Here is a 26,424-nt window from a genome sequence, read left to right as displayed (position 1 = left end):
GGGGGTGAATTTTTAAAATGAGTGTATCTATATCTCAAAACTTTTAAAGTTTATAGATGTAAAATATGGTATTTAGAATCTCCTTTAAAAATAAAGAAACACTTTTTTTGTTTTCGGAAAATCCCGATAGAAAGGGTGGAAAAGGGTGAAAAAGGGGTTGAATGCCTTTAACGAGGCTACTTATATTTCAGAACCTGAAGATATTACAGACCTGAAAATTCGTATTGGGGATCCACTTTAAAAATAAGGAAACACGTATATTTTCGTTTTTGAAAAATCCGGATAATTGGGGGTGAAAAGGGGGGTGAATTTTTAAAATGAATGTGTCTATATCTTAAAACTTTAAAAGTTTACAGAATCTTCTTTAAAAGTAAAGGAATAAGTATTTTTTCGTTTTCTGTAAATCCCAATAGGAGGGGTGTAAAAGGGTGAATAGTGGGTTGAATGCCTTTGATGAGGATACATATATCTCAGAAACTGAATATATTACAGAACTAAACATTTGTATATGGGATCTCCTTTAAAAATAAAGAAACGCGTATTCTCGGAAAATCCAATGAAGGGGGGGGGGGGGAAATAATTCTAAAATTAATTGACTTAATTGTATGAGAATACATACATCTAATAAAAACTAACGTTGTTACGGACGTGAAAATTGGTATTTTGATCTCCTTTAAAAACAAAGAAATACGCGTTTTGTGGGGGAAACCATCTTGGGGGGGGGGGCGGGAGTGGAAAGGAGTTGAATTCCTTTCATGAGGACACATAAATAAAAAACTGAAGAAGTTAGAGTCGTGATAATTGCTATTTAGAAGATCCTTTACTATTAAAGAAACAAGTATTTTCCCCCGGAAAATTCACTTAAGGGGGGGGGGGGGAGAAGTGTGAAAGGAAGTAAAAAAAGCGAATTATTTTTATGGGGATACTTATATCTCAAAACTCAAGGTAATAGACGTGAACATTGGGGTTTGGAACCTCCTTTAAACATAAAGAAACACTCCTTCTTGGGGGGTAAATAAACTTAACGGCGGTGGGGTTTAAAAGGAGGTGAGACCAATTGATTTTGCTGTTCATAATGCACTTATAAGGAGCCTCCGTTGCTCAGGCGGCAGCGCGCCGGCCTCTCACAGCTGGGTTCCGTGGTTCAAATCCCGGTCACTCCATGTGACATTCGTGCTGGACAAAACGGAGGCGGGACAGGTTTTTCTCCGGATACTGCGCTTTTCCCTGTCATCATTCATTCCAGCAACACTGTCCAATATTTCATTTCATTTGTCATTCATCGATCATTGCCCCAGAGGAGTGCTTCGGCAGCCGGCACAATTCCTACTGTCGCCGCTAGATGGGGCTTTATTCATTCCATTCCCGACCCTGTCGAATGACTGGAAACAAGCTGTATATTTTCGATGTACTTATTCTGATCATAAACCGATCTTTTTAATCTTCCCTGGGTTTGGTTTCTACAGCCAACTTTTCCTTCGGAGAACGTTCTTATATTACAGTAGATTCCCCTGGCATATGAATAAAAATTTAAACACATTTGAAATAAACGATAGGAATGAGATTGACCGTCCAATTGTTCACCTCTATAATAAGGTCAATAATGCACTGAAGTATGTCATTCGTATCGCCAGAAATCCCGCACACTTGCCTACGCGCGACATTGGTGCTGGTCACATTCTCAACAATAACAATGGCAGCAGATGTAATTTACCGCCAAGTAGCGGTCTTGCATCTTGCTGTGGGGTCCAGAACATCTATCATAATAATAATAATAATAATAATAATAATAATAATGTTCTGGACCGTCGTCAAATGTGCGGATCGCGGTGGAAACGGGTCCTGGACGGGTAATGACTAAGAATGCAGTCTGGCCGCGGGTTCAGTACCGCCAAGGCACCCAAGACGACACCACGCCGGATCTCCTGAAGGATTTGTTCCATATTAAAAATGCTTATAAGAAAAGATGACAAAGATTTAGGGACCCAACTGACAGGGTGGAATACCTGGACGTAGCCTGGGAAGTACGAAATCGATTGCTGGAAATATTGAAAAATGGGAGGAAACTTGCCATAATCTATTAGAAAACGAGTCAGATCGCGAATTTTGGCGGATTCTCGCAGAAAACGATTCAGATCGCGAATTTCAGCTGATTATATATCTAAAACAACATTCAATTATAAATTTCAGTATAACACCGTAGCGAAGCACGGGTATCTTGCTAGTCTATATATATAAAATAACTTGTCCTGACTGACTGACTGACTGACTGATTCATCATCGCAGAGCCAAAACTACTGGACGTAACGAAATGAAATTTTGGGGATATATTCATATTAAGATGTAGGTGCTCGCTAAGAGAGGATTTTTGGATATTCCTTCGCTAAGGGGGTGAAAAGAGGGGTGAAATTTTAAAATGAGTGTGTCTATATCTCGAAAGTTTAAAAGTTTACAGATGTAAAAATTGGTATTTAGAATCTTCTTTAAAAATAAGGAAACACGTATTTTTTTTGTTTTCAGAAAATCCCAATAGGAGGGGTGAAAAGGGGTGAAAATGGGGAAAATGGGTTGAATGCCCTTAATCAGTATACCAGTACTTATATCTCAGAAACTGAAGATATTACAGACCTGAAAATTGGTACTTTTGATCTCTTTTAAAAATAAAGAAACACGTATTTTTTTGTTTTTGAAAAATCCAATTAATGGGAGGGTGAAAATGGGGTGAATTTTTAAAATGAGTGAATCTATATCTCCAAACTTTTAAAGTTTGCAGATGTAAAAATTGGTATTTAGAATCTTCATTAAACATAAAGAAACACGTATTTTTTTGTTTTCGGAAAATCGCAATAGGAGGGGTGAAAAGGGGTGAAAAAGGGGTCGAAAGCCTTTGATCAGGCTACATATATTTCAGAAACTGAAGATATTACAGACCTGAAAATTGGTGTTTGGGATTTCCTTTAAAAGAAAGAAACACGTATTTTTTTGTTTTTGGAAAATCCAATTAATGGGTGGGTGAAAAGGGGGTGATTTTTTAAAATGAGTGTATCTATATCTCAAAACTGTTACAGTTTATAGATGTAAAAATTGGTATTTAGAATCTCCTTTAAAAATAAAGAAACACGTATTCTTTTGTTTTCGGAAAATCCCAATAGGAAGGGTGTAAAAGGGTGAATAATGGGTTGAATGCCTTTAATGAGGCTACTTATATTTCAGAACCCGAAGATATTACAGACCTGAAAATTGGTATTTGGGATCTACTTTAAATGTAAAGAAACACGTATTTTTTTCGTTTTTGGAAAATCCAAATACTGGGGGGGGGTAAAAAGGGGGGTGAATTTTTAAATGAGTGCGTCTACATCTTAAAACTTTAAAATTTACAGATGTAAAAATTGGTAGTTAGAATCTCCTCTAAAAATAAAGGAACACGCATTTTTTTGTTTCCTGTAAATCCCAATAGGAGGGGTGTAAAAGGGTAAAAAATGGGTTGAATTCCTTTAATGAGGATACATATATCTCAGAAACGGAAGATATTACAGAACTGAAAATTTGTATATGGGATCACCTTTAAAAATAAAGAAACACGTATTTTTTTAGTTTTTGGAAAATCCTATTAATGGTGGTTAAACAGAAGTGACAAATTGGGGTGAATTTTTTGAAAGATTATCTTGGGAACGTAAAATGTTACAGACGTAAAAAGTGGGTGTTTGGAATCTCCTGTAAATGTAAAGAAACATAGGTGATTTGTTTTTGGAAACTCCACTTAAGGGGAACCCAAAAGGGGTGAAATTTTAAAATGAGAATTTTTACAGTATATCTAAAAAACTTAACATGTTACAGAAGTGAAAAATGGTATTTTTATCTCTATTAAACATAAAGAAACGTGTATTTTTAATTTTCGGAAATACCACTTGAGTGGAGGGGGGGGGTGAAAGTGACTGAAAATGGTGTTGAATTCTTTTAATTAGGCTACTGATATCTTAAAAATGAAGATGTTACAGACGTGAAATTTGATATTTGCAATCTGCTTTAAAAGTAAAGAAACACGTATTCTCGGAAAATCCAATGAAGCGGGGGGAGGGGGTGAAAGAATTGAAAAATTAATTGACTTTAATTGTATGAGAATATATACATCTAATAAAAACTAAAGTTGTTACAGACGTGAAAATTCGTATTTGGATCTCCTTTAAAAACAAAGAAAAACGCGTTTTGGGGCGGAAGGCATCTTGGGGGGCGGGAGTGTAAAGGAGTTGAACTCCTTTCATGAGGACACATAAATCAAAAACTGAAGAAGTTAGAGTCGTGATAATTGGTATTTAGAAGATCCTTCACTATTAAAGAAACAAGTATTTTTTGCGGGAAAATTCACTTAGGGGGGGGGGGAGTAGTTTGAAATGAAGTGACAAAAGTAAATTATATTTATGGGGATACTTATATCTCAAAACTGAAGGTAATAGACGTGAACATTGGTGTTTGTAATCTCCCTTAAACATAAAGAAACACGCCTTCTTTTAATTTTGGGGGGGGGGGGTGGCAGTAAAAACTAACGGCGGTGGGGTGTAAAAGGAGGTGAGGCCAATTGATTTTATTGTTCTTAATGTACTTATAAGGATCCTCCGTTGCTCAGGCGGCAGCGCGCCGGCCTCTCACAGCTGGGTTCCGTGGTTCAAATCCCGGTCACTCCATGTGACATTCGTGCTGGACAAAACGGAGGCGGAACAGGTTTTTCTCCGGATACTCCGGTTTTCCCTGTCATCATTCATCCCAGCAACACATAATAGTAATAATAATAAGAAGAAGAATAAGAATAAGAATAAGAATAACATTAATAATAATAATAATAATAATAATAATAATAATAATAATAATGTTCCGGACCGTCGTCAAATGTGCGGACCGCGCTGGAAACGGCTCCTGGACGGGTAATGACTAAGAATGCAGCCGGCCGCGGGTTCAGTGCAGCCAAGGCTCCCAATAAGACACCACGCCGGATCTCCTGAAGGATTTTATCCAGATTAAAAATGATTATAGGAATATACGGTATGTCAAAGATTGACGGACCCAACTGACCGGGAAGAATACCTGAGCCTAGCCCGGGAAGTACGAGATCGATTGCTGGAAAGGAAGATTGAAAAATGGGAGGAAACGTGCCGTAATCTAATAGAAAACGAGTCAGATCGGGAATTTTGGTGGATTCTCGCTGAAGACGTGTCAGATCGCGAATTTCGGCGGATTATATATCTAAAACAATAAGCATTCAATTATAAATTTCAGTATAATACCGTAGCGAAGCACGGGTACCATGCTAGTAAATCTATATATATAAAATAGCTTGTCCTGACTGACTGACTGACTGACTGATTCATCATCGCCGAGCCAAAACTACTGGACATAAAGAAATGAAATTTTGGGCATAGATTCATATTAAGATGTAGGTGCCCGCTAAGAAAGGATTTTTGGATATTCCTTCGCTAAGGGGGTGAAAAGGGGGTTGGAATTTTAAAATGAGTGAATCTATATCTCAAAACTTTGAAAGTTTACAGATGTAAAAATTGGTATTTAGAATCTCCTTTAAAAATAAGGAAATACGTATTTTTTTGTTTTCAGAAAATCCCAATAGGAGGGGTGAAAAACGGTAAAAAAGGGGGTTGAATGCCTTTAATCAGAATACCGGTACTTATATCTCAGAAACTGAAGATATTACAGACCTGAAAATTGGTACTTTTGATCTCTTTTAAAAATAAAGAAACACGTATTTTTTTGTTTTTGAAAAATCCAATTAATGGGAGGGTGAAAAGGGGGGTGAATTATTAAAAACAGTGCATTTATATCTCAAAACTTTTAAAGTTTACAGATGTAAAAATAGGTATTTAGAATCTTCATTAAAAATAAAGAAACACGTATTTTTTTGTTTTCGGAAAATCCCAATAGGAGGGGTGAAAAGGGGTGAAAATTGATTAAATGCCTTTAATGAGGATACTTATATCTCAGAAACTGAAGATATTACAGAGCTGAAAATTGGTACCTTTGATCTCTTTTAAAAATAAAGAGACACGATTTTTTTGTTTTTGGAAAATCCAAATAATGGGGGTGAAAAGGGGGGTGAATTTTTAAAATGAGTGTATCTATATCTCAAAACTTTTAAAGTTTATAGATGTAAAATATGGTATTTAGAATCTCCTTTAAAAATAAAGAAACACTTTTTTTGTTTTCGGAAAATCCCGATAGAAAGGGTGGAAAAGGGTGAAAAAGGGGTTGAATGCCTTTAACGAGGCTACTTATATTTCAGAACCTGAAGATATTACAGACCTGAAAATTCGTATTGGGGATCCACTTTAAAAATAAGGAAACACGTATATTTTCGTTTTTGAAAAATCCGGATAATTGGGGGTGAAAAGGGGGGTGAATTTTTAAAATGAATGTGTCTATATCTTAAAACTTTAAAAGTTTACAGAATCTTCTTTAAAAGTAAAGGAATAAGTATTTTTTCGTTTTCTGTAAATCCCAATAGGAGGGGTGTAAAAGGGTGAATAGTGGGTTGAATGCCTTTGATGAGGATACATATATCTCAGAAACTGAATATATTACAGAACTAAACATTTGTATATGGGATCTCCTTTAAAAATAAAGAAACGCGTATTCTCGGAAAATCCAATGAAGGGGGGGGGGGAATAATTCTAAAATTAATTGACTTAATTGTATGAGAATACATACATCTAATAAAAACTAACGTTGTTACGGACGTGAAAATTGGTATTTTGATCTCCTTTAAAAACAAAGAAATACGCGTTTTGTGGGGGAAACCATCTTGGGGGGGGGGCGGGAGTGGAAAGGAGTTGAATTCCTTTCATGAGGACACATAAATAAAAAACTGAAGAAGTTAGAGTCGTGATAATTGCTATTTAGAAGATCCTTTACTATTAAAGAAACAAGTATTTTCCCCCGGAAAATTCACTTAAGGGGGGGGGGGGGAGAAGTGTGAAAGGAAGTAAAAAAAGCGAATTATTTTTATGGGGATACTTATATCTCAAAACTCAAGGTAATAGACGTGAACATTGGGGTTTGGAACCTCCTTTAAACATAAAGAAACACTCCTTCTTGGGGGGTAAATAAACTTAACGGCGGTGGGGTTTAAAAGGAGGTGAGACCAATTGATTTTGCTGTTCATAATGCACTTATAAGGAGCCTCCGTTGCTCAGGCGGCAGCGCGCCGGCCTCTCACAGCTGGGTTCCGTGGTTCAAATCCCGGTCACTCCATGTGACATTCGTGCTGGACAAAACGGAGGCGGGACAGGTTTTTCTCCGGATACTGCGCTTTTCCCTGTCATCATTCATTCCAGCAACACTGTCCAATATTTCATTTCATTTGTCATTCATCGATCATTGCCCCAGAGGAGTGCTTCGGCAGCCGGCACAATTCCTACTGTCGCCGCTAGATGGGGCTTTATTCATTCCATTCCCGACCCTGTCGAATGACTGGAAACAAGCTGTATATTTTCGATGTACTTATTCTGATCATAAACCGATCTTTTTAATCTTCCCTGGGTTTGGTTTCTACAGCCAACTTTTCCTTCGGAGAACGTTCTTATATTACAGTAGATTCCCCTGGCATATGAATAAAAATTTAAACACATTTGAAATAAACGATAGGAATGAGATTGACCGTCCAATTGTTCACCTCTATAATAAGGTCAATAATGCACTGAAGTATGTCATTCGTATCGCCAGAAATCCCGCACACTTGCCTACGCGCGACATTGGTGCTGGTCACATTCTCAACAATAACAATGGCAGCAGATGTAATTTACCGCCAAGTAGCGGTCTTGCATCTTGCTGTGGGGTCCAGAACATCTATCATAATAATAATAATAATAATAATAATAATAATAATAATAATAATGTTCTGGACCGTCGTCAAATGTGCGGATCGCGGTGGAAACGGGTCCTGGACGGGTAATGACTAAGAATGCAGTCTGGCCGCGGGTTCAGTACCGCCAAGGCACCCAAGACGACACCACGCCGGATCTCCTGAAGGATTTGTTCCATATTAAAAATGCTTATAAGAAAAGATGGCAAAGATTTAGGGACCCAACTGATAGGGTGGAATACCTGGACGTAGCCTGGGAAGTACGAAATCGATTGCTGGAAATATTGAAAAATGGGAGGAAACTTGCCATAATCTATTAGAAAACGAGTCAGATCGCGAATTTTGGCGGATTCTCGCAGAAAACGATTCAGATCGCGAATTTCAGCTGATTATATATCTAAAACAACATTCAATTATAAATTTCAGTATAACACCGTAGCGAAGCACGGGTATCTTGCTAGTCTATATATATAAAATAACTTGTCCTGACTGACTGACTGACTGACTGATTCATCATCGCAGAGCCAAAACTACTGGACGTAACGAAATGAAATTTTGGGGATATATTCATATTAAGATGTAGGTGCTCGCTAAGAGAGGATTTTTGGATATTCCTTCGCTAAGGGGGTGAAAAGAGGGGTGAAATTTTAAAATGAGTGTGTCTATATCTCGAAAGTTTAAAAGTTTACAGATGTAAAAATTGGTATTTAGAATCTTCTTTAAAAATAAGGAAACACGTATTTTTTTTGTTTTCAGAAAATCCCAATAGGAGGGGTGAAAAGGGGTGAAAATGGGGAAAATGGGTTGAATGCCCTTAATCAGTATACCAGTACTTATATCTCAGAAACTGAAGATATTACAGACCTGAAAATTGGTACTTTTGATCTCTTTTAAAAATAAAGAAACACGTATTTTTTTGTTTTTGAAAAATCCAATTAATGGGAGGGTGAAAATGGGGTGAATTTTTAAAATGAGTGAATCTATATCTCCAAACTTTTAAAGTTTGCAGATGTAAAAATTGGTATTTAGAATCTTCATTAAACATAAAGAAACACGTATTTTTTTGTTTTCGGAAAATCGCAATAGGAGGGGTGAAAAGGGGTGAAAAAGGGGTCGAAAGCCTTTGATCAGGCTACATATATTTCAGAAACTGAAGATATTACAGACCTGAAAATTGGTGTTTGGGATTTCCTTTAAAAGAAAGAAACACGTATTTTTTTGTTTTTGGAAAATCCAATTAATGGGTGGGTGAAAAGGGGGTGATTTTTTAAAATGAGTGTATCTATATCTCAAAACTGTTACAGTTTATAGATGTAAAAATTGGTATTTAGAATCTCCTTTAAAAATAAAGAAACACGTATTCTTTTGTTTTCGGAAAATCCCAATAGGAAGGGTGTAAAAGGGTGAATAATGGGTTGAATGCCTTTAATGAGGCTACTTATATTTCAGAACCCGAAGATATTACAGACCTGAAAATTGGTATTTGGGATCTACTTTAAATGTAAAGAAACACGTATTTTTTTCGTTTTTGGAAAATCCAAATACTGGGGGGGGGGGGTAAAAAGGGGGGTGAATTTTTAAATGAGTGCGTCTACATCTTAAAACTTTAAAATTTACAGATGTAAAAATTGGTAGTTAGAATCTCCTCTAAAAATAAAGGAACACGCATTTTTTTGTTTCCTGTAAATCCCAATAGGAGGGGTGTAAAAGGGTAAAAAATGGGTTGAATTCCTTTAATGAGGATACATATATCTCAGAAACGGAAGATATTACAGAACTGAAAATTTGTATATGGGATCACCTTTAAAAATAAAGAAACACGTATTTTTTTAGTTTTTGGAAAATCCTATTAATGGCGGTTAAACAGAAGTGACAAATTGGGGTGAATTTTTTGAAAGATTATCTTGGGAACGTAAAATGTTACAGACGTAAAAAGTGGGTGTTTGGAATCTCCTGTAAATGTAAAGAAACATAGGTGATTTGTTTTTGGAAACTCCACTTAAGGGGAACCCAAAAGGGGTGAAATTTTAAAATGAGAAATTTTACAGTATATCTAAAAAACTTAACATGTTACAGAAGTGAAAAATGGTATTTTTATCTCTATTAAACATAAAGAAACGTGTATTTTTAATTTTCGGAAATACCACTTGAGTGGAGGGGGGGGGGTGAAAGTGACTGAAAATGGTGTTGAATTCTTTTAATTAGGCTACTGATATCTTAAAAATGAAGATGTTACAGACGTGAAATTTGATATTTGCAATCTGCTTTAAAAGTAAAGAAACACGTATTCTCGGAAAATCCAATGAAGCGGGGGGAGGGGGGTGAAAGAATTGAAAAATTAATTGACTTTAATTGTATGAGAATATATACATCTAATAAAAACTAAAGTTGTTACAGACGTGAAAATTCGTATTTGGATCTCCTTTAAAAACAAAGAAAAACGCGTTTTGGGGCGGAAGGCATCTTGGGGGGCGGGAGTGTAAAGGAGTTGAACTCCTTTCATGAGGACACATAAATCAAAAACTGAAGAAGTTAGAGTCGTGATAATTGGTATTTAGAAGATCCTTCACTATTAAAGAAACAAGTATTTTTTGCGGGAAAATTCACTTAGGGGGGGGGGGGGAGTAGTTTGAAATGAAGTGACAAAAGTAAATTATATTTATGGGGATACTTATATCTCAAAACTGAAGGTAATAGACGTGAACATTGGTGTTTGTAATCTCCCTTAAACATAAAGAAACACGCCTTCTTTTAATTTTGGGGGGGGGGGGTGGCAGTAAAAACTAACGGCGGTGGGGTGTAAAAGGAGGTGAGGCCAATTGATTTTACTGTTCTTAATGTACTTATAAGGATCCTCCGTTGCTCAGGCGGCAGCGCGCCGGCCTCTCACAGCTGGGTTCCGTGGTTCAAATCCCGGTCACTCCATGTGACATTCGTGCTGGACAAAACGGAGGCGGAACAGGTTTTTCTCCGGATACTCCGGTTTTCCCTGTCATCATTCATCCCAGCAACACATAATAGTAATAATAAGAAGAAGAAGAATAAGAATAAGAATAAGAATAACATTAATAATAATAATAATAATAATAATAATAATATTAATAATAATAATAATAATAATAATAATGTTCCGGACCGTCGTCAAATGTGCGGACCGCGCTGGAAACGGCTCCTGGACGGGTAATGACTAAGAATGCAGCCGGCCGCGGGTTCAGTGCAGCCAAGGCTCCCAATAAGACACCACGCCGGATCTCCTGAAGGATTTTATCCAGATTAAAAATGATTATAGGAATATACGGTATGTCAAAGATTGACGGACCCAACTGACCGGGAAGAATACCTGAGCCTAGCCCGGGAAGTACGAGATCGATTGCTGGAAAGGAAGATTGAAAAATGGGAGGAAACGTGCCGTAATCTAATAGAAAACGAGTCAGATCGGGAATTTTGGTGGATTCTCGCTGAAGACGTGTCAGATCGCGAATTTCGGCGGATTATATATCTAAAACAATAAGCATTCAATTATAAATTTCAGTATAATACCGTAGCGAAGCACGGGTACCATGCTAGTAAATCTATATATATAAAATAGCTTGTCCTGACTGACTGACTGACTGACTGACTGATTCATCATCGCCGAGCCAAAACTACTGGACATAAAGAAATGAAATTTTGGGCATAGATTCATATTAAGATGTAGGTGCCCGCTAAGAAAGGATTTTTGGATATTCCTTCGCTAAGGGGGTGAAAAGGGGGTTGGAATTTTAAAATGAGTGAATCTATATCTCAAAACTTTGAAAGTTTACAGATGTAAAAATTGGTATTTAGAATCTCCTTTAAAAATAAGGAAATACGTATTTTTTTGTTTTCAGAAAATCCCAATAGGAGGGGTGAAAAACGGTAAAAAAGGGGGTTGAATGCCTTTAATCAGAATACCGGTACTTATATCTCAGAAACTGAAGATATTACAGACCTGAAAATTGGTACTTTTGATCTCTTTTAAAAATAAAGAAACACGTATTTTTTTGTTTTTGAAAAATCCAATTAATGGGAGGGTGAAAAGGGGGGTGAATTATTAAAAACAGTGCATTTATATCTCAAAACTTTTAAAGTTTACAGATGTAAAAATAGGTATTTAGAATCTTCATTAAAAATAAAGAAACACGTATTTTTTTGTTTTCGGAAAATCCCAATAGGAGGGGTGAAAAGGGGTGAAAATTGATTAAATGCCTTTAATGAGGATACTTATATCTCAGAAACTGAAGATATTACAGAGCTGAAAATTGGTACCTTTGATCTCTTTTAAAAATAAAGAGACACGATTTTTTTGTTTTTGGAAAATCCAAATAATGGGGGTGAAAAGGGGGGTGAATTTTTAAAATGAGTGTATCTATATCTCAAAACTTTTAAAGTTTATAGATGTAAAATATGGTATTTAGAATCTCCTTTAAAAATAAAGAAACACTTTTTTTGTTTTCGGAAAATCCCGATAGAAAGGGTGGAAAAGGGTGAAAAAGGGGTTGAATGCCTTTAACGAGGCTACTTATATTTCAGAACCTGAAGATATTACAGACCTGAAAATTCGTATTGGGGATCCACTTTAAAAATAAGGAAACACGTATATTTTCGTTTTTGAAAAATCCGGATAATTGGGGGTGAAAAGGGGGGGTGAATTTTTAAAATGAATGTGTCTATATCTTAAAACTTTAAAAGTTTACAGAATCTTCTTTAAAAGTAAAGGAATAAGTATTTTTTCGTTTTCTGTAAATCCCAATAGGAGGGGTGTAAAAGGGTGAATAGTGGGTTGAATGCCTTTGATGAGGATACATATATCTCAGAAACTGAATATATTACAGAACTAAACATTTGTATATGGGATCTCCTTTAAAAATAAAGAAACGCGTATTCTCGGAAAATCCAATGAAGGGGGGGGGGGGAATAATTCTAAAATTAATTGACTTAATTGTATGAGAATACATACATCTAATAAAAACTAACGTTGTTACGGACGTGAAAATTGGTATTTTGATCTCCTTTAAAAACAAAGAAATACGCGTTTTGTGGGGGAAACCATCTTGGGGGGGGGGCGGGAGTGGAAAGGAGTTGAATTCCTTTCATGAGGACACATAAATAAAAAACTGAAGAAGTTAGAGTCGTGATAATTGCTATTTAGAAGATCCTTTACTATTAAAGAAACAAGTATTTTCCCCCGGAAAATTCACTTAAGGGGGGGGGGGGAGAAGAAGTGTGAAAGGAAGTAAAAAAAGCGAATTATTTTTATGGGGATACTTATATCTCAAAACTCAAGGTAATAGACGTGAACATTGGGGTTTGGAACCTCCTTTAAACATAAAGAAACACTCCTTCTTGGGGGGTAAATAAACTTAACGGCGGTGGGGTTTAAAAGGAGGTGAGACCAATTGATTTTGCTGTTCATAATGCACTTATAAGGAGCCTCCGTTGCTCAGGCGGCAGCGCGCCGGCCTCTCACAGCTGGGTTCCGTGGTTCAAATCCCGGTCACTCCATGTGACATTCGTGCTGGACAAAACGGAGGCGGGACAGGTTTTTCTCCGGATACTGCGCTTTTCCCTGTCATCATTCATTCCAGCAACACTGTCCAATATTTCATTTCATTTGTCATTCATCGATCATTGCCCCAGAGGAGTGCTTCGGCAGCCGGCACAATTCCTACTGTCGCCGCTAGATGGGGCTTTATTCATTCCATTCCCGACCCTGTCGAATGACTGGAAACAAGCTGTATATTTTCGATGTACTTATTCTGATCATAAACCGATCTTTTTAATCTTCCCTGGGTTTGGTTTCTACAGCCAACTTTTCCTTCGGAGAACGTTCTTATATTACAGTAGATTCCCCTGGCATATGAATAAAAATTTAAACACATTTGAAATAAACGATAGGAATGAGATTGACCGTCCAATTGTTCACCTCTATAATAAGGTCAATAATGCACTGAAGTATGTCATTCGTATCGCCAGAAATCCCGCACACTTGCCTACGCGCGACATTGGTGCTGGTCACATTCTCAACAATAACAATGGCAGCAGATGTAATTTACCGCCAAGTAGCGGTCTTGCATCTTGCTGTGGGGTCCAGAACATCTATCATAATAATAATAATAATAATAATAATAATAATAATAATAATAATAATAATGTTCTGGACCGTCGTCAAATGTGCGGATCGCGGTGGAAACGGGTCCTGGACGGGTAATGACTAAGAATGCAGTCTGGCCGCGGGTTCAGTACCGCCAAGGCACCCAAGACGACACCACGCCGGATCTCCTGAAGGATTTGTTCCATATTAAAAATGCTTATAAGAAAAGATGGCAAAGATTTAGGGACCCAACTGATAGGGTGGAATACCTGGACGTAGCCTGGGAAGTACGAAATCGATTGCTGGAAATATTGAAAAATGGGAGGAAACTTGCCATAATCTATTAGAAAACGAGTCAGATCGCGAATTTTGGCGGATTCTCGCAGAAAACGATTCAGATCGCGAATTTCAGCTGATTATATATCTAAAACAACATTCAATTATAAATTTCAGTATAACACCGTAGCGAAGCACGGGTATCTTGCTAGTCTATATATATAAAATAACTTGTCCTGACTGACTGACTGACTGACTGATTCATCATCGCAGAGCCAAAACTACTGGACGTAACGAAATGAAATTTTGGGGATATATTCATATTAAGATGTAGGTGCTCGCTAAGAGAGGATTTTTGGATATTCCTTCGCTAAGGGGGTGAAAAGAGGGGTGAAATTTTAAAATGAGTGTGTCTATATCTCGAAAGTTTAAAAGTTTACAGATGTAAAAATTGGTATTTAGAATCTTCTTTAAAAATAAGGAAACACGTATTTTTTTTGTTTTCAGAAAATCCCAATAGGAGGGGTGAAAAGGGGTGAAAATGGGGAAAATGGGTTGAATGCCCTTAATCAGTATACCAGTACTTATATCTCAGAAACTGAAGATATTACAGACCTGAAAATTGGTACTTTTGATCTCTTTTAAAAATAAAGAAACACGTATTTTTTTGTTTTTGAAAAATCCAATTAATGGGAGGGTGAAAATGGGGTGAATTTTTAAAATGAGTGAATCTATATCTCCAAACTTTTAAAGTTTGCAGATGTAAAAATTGGTATTTAGAATCTTCATTAAACATAAAGAAACACGTATTTTTTTTTGTTTTCGGAAAATCGCAATAGGAGGGGTGAAAAGGGGTGAAAAAGGGGTCGAAAGCCTTTGATCAGGCTACATATATTTCAGAAACTGAAGATATTACAGACCTGAAAATTGGTGTTTGGGATTTCCTTTAAAAGAAAGAAACACGTATTTTTTTGTTTTTGGAAAATCCAATTAATGGGTGGGTGAAAAGGGGGTGATTTTTTAAAATGAGTGTATCTATATCTCAAAACTGTTACAGTTTATAGATGTAAAAATTGGTATTTAGAATCTCCTTTAAAAATAAAGAAACACGTATTCTTTTGTTTTCGGAAAATCCCAATAGGAAGGGTGTAAAAGGGTGAATAATGGGTTGAATGCCTTTAATGAGGCTACTTATATTTCAGAACCCGAAGATATTACAGACCTGAAAATTGGTATTTGGGATCTACTTTAAATGTAAAGAAACACGTATTTTTTTCGTTTTTGGAAAATCCAAATACTGGGGGGGGGGGTAAAAAGGGGGGTGAATTTTTAAATGAGTGCGTCTACATCTTAAAACTTTAAAATTTACAGATGTAAAAATTGGTAGTTAGAATCTCCTCTAAAAATAAAGGAACACGCATTTTTTTGTTTCCTGTAAATCCCAATAGGAGGGGTGTAAAAGGGTAAAAAATGGGTTGAATTCCTTTAATGAGGATACATATATCTCAGAAACGGAAGATATTACAGAACTGAAAATTTGTATATGGGATCACCTTTAAAAATAAAGAAACACGTATTTTTTTAGTTTTTGGAAAATCCTATTAATGGCGGTTAAACAGAAGTGACAAATTGGGGTGAATTTTTTGAAAGATTATCTTGGGAACGTAAAATGTTACAGACGTAAAAAGTGGGTGTTTGGAATCTCCTGTAAATGTAAAGAAACATAGGTGATTTGTTTTTGGAAACTCCACTTAAGGGGAACCCAAAAGGGGTGAAATTTTAAAATGAGAATTTTTACAGTATATCTAAAAAACTTAACATGTTACAGAAGTGAAAAATGGTATTTTTATCTCTATTAAACATAAAGAAACGTGTATTTTTAATTTTCGGAAATACCACTTGAGTGGAGGGGGGGGGGTGAAAGTGACTGAAAATGGTGTTGAATTCTTTTAATTAGGCTACTGATATCTTAAAAATGAAGATGTTACAGACGTGAAATTTGATATTTGCAATCTGCTTTAAAAGTAAAGAAACACGTATTCTCGGAAAATCCAATGAAACGGGGGGGAGGGGGGTGAAAGAATTGAAAAATTAATTGACTTTAATTGTATGAGAATATATACATCTAATAAAAACTAAAGTTGTTACAGACGTGAAAATTCGTATTTGGATCTCCTTTAAAAACAAAGAAAAACGCGTTTTGGGGCGGAAGGCATCTTGGGGGGCGGGAGTGTAAAGGAGTTGAACTCCTTTCATGAGGACACATAAATCAAAAACTGAAGAAGTTAGAGTCGTGATAATTGGTATTTAGAAGATCCTTCACTATTAAAGAAACAAGTATTTTTTGCGGGAAAATTCACTTAGGGGGGGGGGGAGTAGTTTGAAATGAAGTGACAAAAGTAAATTATATTTATGGGGATACTTATATCTCAAAACTGAAGGTAATAGACGTGAACATTGGTGTTTGTAATCTCCCTTAAACATAAAGAAACACGCCTTCTTTTAATTTTGGGGGGGGGGGGGGTGGCAGTAAAAACTAACGGCGGTGGGGTGTAAAAGGAGGTGAGGCCAATTGATTTTACTGTTCTTAATGTACTTATAAGGATCCTCCGTTGCTCAGGCGGCAGCGCGCCGGCCTCTCACAGCTGGGTTCCGTGGTTCAAATCCCGGTCACTCCATGTGACATTCGTGCTGGACAAAACGGAGGCGGAACAGGTTTTTCTCCGGATACTCCGGTTTTCCCTGTCATCATTCATCCCAGCAACACATAATAGTAATAATAATAATAAGAAGAATAAGAATAAGAATAAGAATAACATTAATAATAATAATAATAATAATAATAATAATAATAATAATAATGTTCCGGACCGTCGTCAAATGTGCGGACCGCGCTGGAAACGGCTCCTGGACGGGTAATGACTAAGAATGCAGCCGGCCGCGGGTTCAGTGCAGCCAAGGCTCCCAATAAGACACCACGCCGGATCTCCTGAAGGATTTTATCCAGATTAAAAATGATTATAGGAATATACGGTATGTCAAAGATTGACGGACCCAACTGACCGGGAAGAATACCTGAGCCTAGCCCGGGAAGTACGAGATCGATTGCTGGAAAGGAAGATTGAAAAATGGGAGGAAACGTGCCGTAATCTAACAGAAAACGAGTCAGATCGGGAATTTTGGTGGATTCTCGCTGAAGACGTGTCAGATCGCGAATTTCGGCGGATTATTTATCTAAAACAATAAGCATTCAATTATAAATTTCAGTATAATACCGTAGCGAAGCACGGGTACCATGCTAGTTGATTATATAATCATAGAGAAAGAATGCTGGAAGTACCTTCTAGATGTTACAACCATGCCAGAAGAAGCCTTTGGTGGAGATCATAGAGTTGTGATAGGAAAATTGAAAGTGGGAAAGATTGAAAAACCCGAATTATGAAGAGAGAAAAGAATTAAAGTATGGAAGTTGAAAGAGAAAAGCATACAAGGAGAATTTCAAAGGGGAAAATGTACCCTTGGTACCCAGAACGGAGATGGGGAATGTTGAAGATGAATGGAAAAGATTTAAGGAAGCACTGGTTGGATGTGCAGAAAAGGTATGTGGTAGAACATCAGGAAATATGAAAGACAAAGAGACACACTGGTGGAATGATAGGATAAAGAGTAAAGTGAAGGAAAAGAAAATAGCATGGAAAACATGGAAAACATCTAAGACTGAAGAAACTAGAAGAAAATATGTGGAGGCAAAGTATTTGGCCAAGAAAGTAGTGGAGGAAAAAAGGAGGAAAAGCTGGGCCTTATTCACACAGAAATTGAGAGATGATATGCAGGGCAGCAAGAAATTATTTTATGGTATCTGAAGAAACAAGATCAAGTAAACACCAGATTTATAAAGGATGAAGACGGCATAATATTAACAAAGCCAGAAGGAATAAGAAATGGATGGAGATAGTATATTCAGAAGTTGCTGAACATGATAAATAATGACAGTCATTCAATGGACCACAAGGAAAGGCAATTACTCATAGTTGGTGAAGAAATGGATAAAGAAATTACAATGAATGAAATTTAAATGGCAGTAAGAAAGATGAAGAATGGAAAAACTACTGGAATAGATGAAATTTCAGTGGAGATGATAAAGGCAGCTGGAGCTGTAGGCTTGCAGTGGACATATAGAATTCTCAGGATTGTCTGGGAGAATTAGGAGGTCCCTAAGGATTGGCAAAAAGGAATGATCATCCCAAATTTCAAGAAAGGCTATTAGTAAGTATTGAAGAACTACAGGGGAATTACTCTGATATCCATGTTGCTAAGATAATGGAGGTTGAGGTTTGAAAATCAGATACAAGAAAATCAATTTGGTTTCAGAAGTGAAAGGTCAACCATAGAGCCCATTTTCATTATGAGACAACTAATGGAAAAGCAATGGGAGTATGGGAATGATTTGGTGATGACATTCATTGAGAATGAAAAGGCATATGACAGTGTCCCCAGGACTAAAGTTTGGGACAGTCTGGTACAAAAAGGAATTGGACAGGGATTAATAAAAATGATCATGGCAATGTACAAGGAATGTTGTAGTTGCGTGCAAACACAGGTCGACAAGACAAGATGGTTCAAAGTCACTAGTGGGCTGAGACAGGGAAGTGTTCTTTTACCAATCCTGTTTACAATATTAACGGATGACATCTTGAAAACAGCAAAAGCAGCATATGGAGGAAGACAAATAAACATGTTGTTATCTGCAGCTGATATTGTGATTTGGGGAGAAATTGACATGAAGGTTCAAGAAGAGTTGGATGTGGTGAATAGGAAGATTGAAGAATATGGATTGAAAATAAGTGTAGAAAAAAGTAAAACCCTTGTTATGATTAGAGGGGAGAAGGAAGGGAAAGGTTAGATTAGACTTGCAGACAATCCCCTGGAAGTAGTGGAGACTTTCAAATGCCTGGGGAGAGAATTAATGGAGAATGCTCAACTAGATGCTGAAATTAGTAAGAGGATTCAAGCTGGAAGCTGTTTCTATTATAGTGTAAGAAACATTTTATGGGACAACGATGTGCCAATTGAAGCAAAGGAAACTATGTACAAGATGTATTATGTACCCATAACAACTTACAGCACAGAAACTTGGACAATGACAAAGAAGGATGAGAGTCAAATACAGGCAGCCGAAATGAAGTCCCTAAGGAGTTTGATACAGAAGAGTAGAAAAGAGAAAATAAGGAATGAGAAAATCTAGGAAGAAATTGAAGTGGAAAAAATGAATGATAGATTAGAAAGATCCGATTAAGAATTTGGGCACATAAAGTGAATAAAAGAATGCCAAAAAGGTGATGTAAATGCAAATGCAAGGAAGGAGAGGCCACGGAAGACCACGATTGAGATGGAAGGGCACAATCCAACACAGTATTAGAGAAAGAAACCTGGACTGGGACACAATGTTGGTGGAGGAGTGGTGGAAAGACCGAAGAAAGTGGAGAGGAACCATGTTTGCTCCTACCCTGCTACAGCTGGATAATGGGAAAAGATGATCACTGTTGTGATCAATGCCATGTCTAATTAAAAAAGGAGTACCTCAAGGTTATATTATTAGCTCCTTCTTTTAATATTTATCCTCATAATATATCACAATCAAAACACAGTTTACTTACGTTATATGCAAATGGTATTTAAATTTGGCTTCAGATATTTGTAGGTTGATCACCACAACTCAGAATATAATTTGTCACCTGAATAAGTACTGCAAAGATGAAAAATTAAGAATATATCCTTTCTAAACTAGCTATACAGTAGTTAAGAGAAATATAGTTTAGGAGAATATATTGAACTTGTTTGTGTTCTGAAAATATTCAACAGGTAATCTCGGTGAAAATTTTGGGTATGGTATTTCAGTAGATACTAATCTAACATGGGACAAACACATTAAACTTGCAAAAAAAAAAAGATTGTTTTGAAAAGAATGTCCACCTGTATAATCACTGAGAATAAACTCCAATATACTTTGGTATTGTAATACAGAAAGAAGCTGCACACTGTCAAATGGATAGGTTTGATTACAAAAATGTCCTAAGAACAGATGATCACCTACCAGGTTTAGGCATAAGTCTTTTCCGCTTTTATTACACTACACAGCGTATGAATTTGACACATATGTCAGATTGTTTATCTGACATTAACCTACCAACACACACACATTGAGTCTGCCAAACACTAGCATCTGTGTTGTATTGTTCAGTGATCACGTCAACGTTTGTGCCTGGAAAAAGAAAATTTGCATTGCTTCTCTTAATCACAAGAAAAATGCTGTGGAAAGTTATCGTTTGCTGGTAGAAACACATGCTGAACATGCTCCATCAATTAGAACCTGTGAGACATGGTTCCGACAATTTAAATGTGGTGATTTCAGTGTGAAAGACAGTGTGCGCTCTGGTAGACCACAAAAGTGCAAGGACTCTTGAAGCTGAGTGGAACAATTAATGCACAATGCTAATGCCAATGAATGATTAATTTAAATCACACATTGACCGAAAGATGAATGGAATGCGCCAGAAGACATGCCAAAGTGATTTTGTTACACGACAATGCACCATCTCACACAGCAAAACCAATGAAAGACACGTTGAAATCGCTTGGATGGGACATCATTCTGCACCTGCCATATTGCCATAACCTTTCGCCATCGACTATCACCTCTTTGCATTAATGGGGCATGCACTCGCAGAGCAGCACTTCAGCAATTTTGAGGAAGTTGGAAAATGGCTTGACGAATGGTTTGCCACAAAGGACAAGCCATTTTTCTGGCGTGGTATTCATAACTTACCTGAAATATGGACGAAGTGTGTAGGAGCCAATGGACAATATTTTGAATAAACAAGAATTTCCCGTGATAATTACGTGTTTTCTTTACCACAAAAACCGGCAAAAACTTATGCATACACCTGGTAACTCTTTTTAATTCTTTCATCTTTTTCTATGATACTGCACTGGATCCACTGCTGGCAGGTGGGATGCATTGTACTTGGCTGATTCTGATTCCATAGTTCCAGAGTGTTGATACTAGCTGTAAAAAATCTGATTTTGAGAAAGATTTGTTAATGGCACGTACCGTTGACGGTCCTGAATTGCCCATCTTGACGACGGATGCCCACATATGGATGATAGGTTGTTAGTGATGCTATGGCGACATACTCAGCAACTTGACCAGGAATGGCAAGATGAGCTCCTTCTGCTGTACAAGTAGCATTGGCTGTGTCCCAGTTCACCCAGGACTCATGCACTCTGTAGGTGCCAGCTCCACGTATTCTTGTATAACTACTCTCTGAGGCTAGAAATTAGAAATAAACAGAAATATCTTACTTTTCTGTTAAGAACATTGGGAAAGTTAAATAGAAAATATTATCTCACATCATTCAACATACAATAACAAGTCAAAATTAAGTTTCCTTGATTTTCTTTGAAGGTGTGATATATATAAGATCTGTAAGATGGAAATAAATCGAGATTTTGTCTTCACCTATTTATTTATTTATTTATTTATTTATTTATTTATTTATTTATTTGCCTTTCCCCTTCTGCTGCGCAATTGCCTTCTGTATGTTACTCGCATTGTTTCTATGGCGACATGTCTTCCCCTCTTATCTAGCCAGTTGGGCTGGCTTTCCCCACCTCCCTCCACGTCTGCCTTTCGTTCTCTTCTGTCGAGCTCCGGATGAGGTCAGGGACTTGAACTGTAACCGGTGGCCTGGCGATAACTCTATGTTTAAGAGCGGCCTGGTCCCGCATGGGTTTCGAATCCTTGACTGTCCATGGTGTGGAGGTAAGAAGTTAACTAAATAAAGATTGGAGTTTCAGCAGGGGTAACGAAGTTAGGATATCGTTATATGACTTGTGAAACGTTCGGTTATATGAGATGCTTATATTCCAGTGCCTTTTAAGTAAAAGTACACGTCCAGGCACTTTGAAATTTGCTGCCACCTTCGTGGTCACTTGGGTTAAGGTGATGAATTGTAACTTGTTCATTCTCTGTTAAATTGGCCATGAGCCGAGTTGTTTATTAACTCACCTCCCTTTCTTGAGTCGCAGTCTAGCGACCTTGGGTCTTTACATTGTATGTTAATGCTTAACCACTATTCTAGGTCTTGCCTTAAGCAAATTGGGAGTAAGGTCTGGTTAGAGCCAGCTCCCTTATTTTAATATCTCAGTGTATTTAGGATTTATTTGACCCTTGATGTATGATATGTATTGCGATGTTCAGAATTATTAAAATTTGTGAACTTATAAAGAAAATGGGCAATGGTGTGAATTTGTACACGCTAGTGACTAGAGTCACTGTATGCACGAGGTGCTTTAAAAATTGAAGGGAGCGTTGAGGAGTTGAAACTCACTTTCATATTTTTAATTTTTATTATATTTTTGGGGCATGAGGCCCAGCCTAGATGTATATACTTGTTCTACAGCCTGAGGCTGTCTTAAGCTTTAAAATATGTATGTTTTTACATTAATTGTACATGCTAATGTACCAAAGGAAAACCCAGCAATCTACAATAAACGTGTTAATCCCTTGAAAGTTATGCTATTTTTAACCAGGCCCGGGGCCATACGCTGTTTTCCTTTCCTTATCCTGTGTGGGAATGATAGAGAAACTACGCAGGGGTACACTAATTAATATGTATATTATTGAATCTTGTACAAACAATTCTCAATGGCCTAAAAACCAAATAAACTCAATATCTACCATATTTTATTACTTAAGGTTATACGTCAAAATTTTTAGAAAAGTGAAAAACCTACTAACTTCAATCCACCCTTTCCATGGTAAGGGATCTATCAATATTGTATTACAGTTTTTACAGATATGAAGTAGAAAGTGTGAACTGAAATATAGTGAAAAAAAAATTACCTATGTTTGAAAATAGTATTTAATTTAAAAATCCAAAATTATTGAAAAATGACATGTCCAGAGGATTAAAGTACTGTATATGAATGTGAGCAAGACCTCAATGTGTTAATCATTGAATACTTGTAAATAAAACTGTGTGGAATTGACTATCTAACATGTCTTTCATTTTAACCAAAGTCAGACTTGTATTGGGCAGAGTTTTGATGAAAACCAAGTGGGACAGTCTCCACCTGTATTATTTTTTAAATTGACTACCAGCTCAATTAATATGAAAATGTAACATATGTTGAGTGAATGAAAAGCATAAGCAATATAAGTTAAACTAAGCAACATTTAAAGTTACGGTTTGGGAAAAAATCAGTCCCTATGACTACTATACACATCATTCAAGATATGAGCTTCTGAACATTATTTACACAGATTCTCTTACCTACAGAAGATATTATGAACACCACTATCAGCAACCAACTCATGGCTTGCATACCTGTAAAAAAAAAAAAAAAAAGTTATTATTATTATTATTATTATTATTATAATAATACTATGTAAATAAATAAATAAATAATAGCTATAGTAATAATCTTCTTCTTTTTCTACTGCTTTTCCCACATCTGCGGGGTCATGGCTGCAAACTGTGTAGCACATGTGGATTTGGCCCTGTTTTACGACCAGATGCCCTTCCTGACACCAACCCTATTTGAAGGGATGTAATCACTATTGCATGTTTCTTTAGTGATTGGTAGTGTAGCGTGTTGACTGAATATGAAGAGGAAAATGTTAGGACAAACACAAACACCCAGTCCCCCGGCCAGAAGAATTAATCAGAGGCGATTAAAATCTCCGACCCAGCCGGAAATCGAACCCGGGACCCACTGAACCGAAGGCCTCAATGCTGACCATTCAGCCAATGAGTCGAACAATAGTACTAATGACAATAATATCTGAATTCTGGTTAACCAAATATAAAGCAAATTCACTTGTGAAACTGAACAATATTATGAAAGGCATCTGAAAAGTAAATTTACAAGATGTTTAATCATCTGTAAACATGATGCTAGAATAGGGTGACCAGATTACAAGTGTGAAAATATGGGACACTTCGACTGCCGTTGATTATTAGAACTGGTTCTTCTTTTCTATTTTTGCCGACTATGAACCATGTTAATTCAAATTCAGCTTCTTCTGGGTACGAGATCTAACTTTTCCTTGAAACATCTTGGTGGCCTTGATCCTCAACATGTAAGCATCCCTGTTTCTGATTTTCATTCCTTGTATTCCCATTTCTTAAAGGTCCTTCTTAACCTCATGATTTCTATAATTATTAAAAATGGAAGCAGCCCCATTCCAGTATCGTATACATGGTTGTGGCCAACTGAGGTGACTCTCTTCATAAAGTTTTACTTTCTTGCCCCATTTCCACTATTTAACTCATTTTTATCTTTCATATTACTGGCCCGCATTGGATCAAGAATCTTTTAACATCTTCAGCACACAGTTCCGGCCACAAGATCCATTCGCTCCAGTATAATATGACACAACATCGTATTTTATGAAGATGGTTTTCATACGTATTATCTATTGACTCAGTATAATTTTTATGCTCACAGAGGAACACTTTCCACTCTTTTAACGTATTTAACATTACTGCATCGCACTCAGCATACATTTCTCTACATACGTTGGCTGCCAACGCTGCACAAAGCACCCAAATCTAAAAATTTTAAGAATGTCAAAGACTTCAAACTAATTTTTCTACGAGGCCTCTCAGCTTGAGTTTTTTTATTTTATTTGTGACTAACAAGTTGTCAAACTTGTACTAATTACATATTCAAACCTGGACATTTAGCATAAATATGCTTTGTATTTTAACTTGTTATAGACAGTTTTAATTATGAGGGTCAATTTTGTGTGTTTTAACTTTAATGTGTATCTTTGTATAATGACCCTAATTGGCTGATGATGACATCCATGGATGTTGAAACCAGTACCATAAATAAATGAGGTTGTAATCTTAACCAACAGCACATCTTGTATTGAAAAGGTGGATCTTGTACAATTTAACTTCTTGTTTTTTAACTTTGTTGGCAATCCATGAGCAGTCTTGCAAATTTCAAACCTTAGGCCTAATTGCAATTTTCATTTCTATTTTTGCTTAGTAATAACCTATTGTAATTAGGATACATCTGAACATAGTTTAAAAACCTATTGTAGTGTATTGTAGTAACTTATTAGAAATTAGAGTGCTTATTCTACTATTTTGAGTAGTCTTACAAATTCTAAACTTTAATTGTAATTTCCATTTCTATTTGTGCTTAGTAATAACCTGTCGTAATTAGGATACGTCTCAACGTGGTTTACAACTATTGTAGTGTTTTATAGTACATATCTTATTCTTATTATAAGTTAGTGTGTTTATTCTATTACTATGAAATATTTATGTAGCGTAGTATCTGTAGTATCTTTAGTATCTGTGGTATATGTATTTTAACTTTCTTACTAGAATAATGTTGCAGTAATCATGGTAGACTTAACTGCAGTTTAGAATTGTGTAGGCCTAATTCCTGTGTATTACTTTCAGTTTTCAGTAATTAACAGCAATTTTCATTCTGTTAGGGTGTTGTAGAAAAAATAAAATCATATAACTAAGTAGTATTGTAGTAAAGTAGTAGCTTATATTAATTACCTTGTTGTTGTGTGATCTTTGTGATCTATCCTAGACAATATTTCTTTCCTTTCAGTTTTATTTTACACAGAATAAGTTATTTTATTTTTATTTTTCTTCTCATTATTCTGTAAAGAATGGCCAAGGAGTGCAAGTGTAGGAACTGTGGGTGTTGCCAGGCATTAAGGAGTATGATGGAGCAGTTGGAGAGTTTGAGGGAGATAATTAGGATTCCCTCAGAAGACAGGAAGGAAAGCAGGCCTTCCTCAAACAATGTACAGGATACAGTAGGTGTAAAAGAGGGATGGGAAAGAAAGGGAGGAATTGTAGAAGACAGGTCTATTCAGGGTCAGAATTCAGGACAGGTGTCTGTGAGAAATCACTACAAGTCACTGCAGGTAGAACAACCGAGGGAAGATGAGGAACGGAGAACTGTTGCTGAGAAGTGTGGAAGGATAAGGAAGGGAAAACGTAGGAAAAGGAAATGTGGAGTAGTGAATAGGAAAAGACAGGTGGAACAGGGTCATGGGATGGAGAAAAGGGAGGAAGAAGTAGCTTTTGCAGCTGTCAGGAAAGATAGGGCTGACCAGGAGGGGAGGGGATCA

General features: G+C 36.7%; 1 protein-coding gene across 1 annotated transcript in view; it reads right to left on the bottom strand.

Moving 5' to 3' along the window:
• Positions 1 to 26,424, bottom strand: part of LOC136858729 (mannose-binding protein C) — a 42,274-nt gene that overhangs the window by 3,347 nt on the left and 12,503 nt on the right. Inside the window, exons 2-3 of the mRNA XM_067138476.2 lie at positions 23,588 to 23,641; positions 21,364 to 21,582 (exon numbers count right to left, since the gene is read on the bottom strand). Coding sequence (XP_066994577.1) covers positions 21,364 to 21,582; positions 23,588 to 23,641 — 273 coding nt within the window. The remainder of the gene's footprint in view (positions 1 to 21,363; positions 21,583 to 23,587; positions 23,642 to 26,424) is intronic.

The sequence above is a fragment of the Anabrus simplex genome, chromosome 1 (genome assembly GCF_040414725.1).
Source record: "Anabrus simplex isolate iqAnaSimp1 chromosome 1, ASM4041472v1, whole genome shotgun sequence".
Taxonomy (NCBI): Eukaryota; Metazoa; Arthropoda; class Insecta; order Orthoptera; family Tettigoniidae; genus Anabrus; species Anabrus simplex.
The sequence above is the reverse complement of the archived record's forward strand: the minus strand, read 5'-3'. Positions and strand labels throughout refer to the sequence as shown.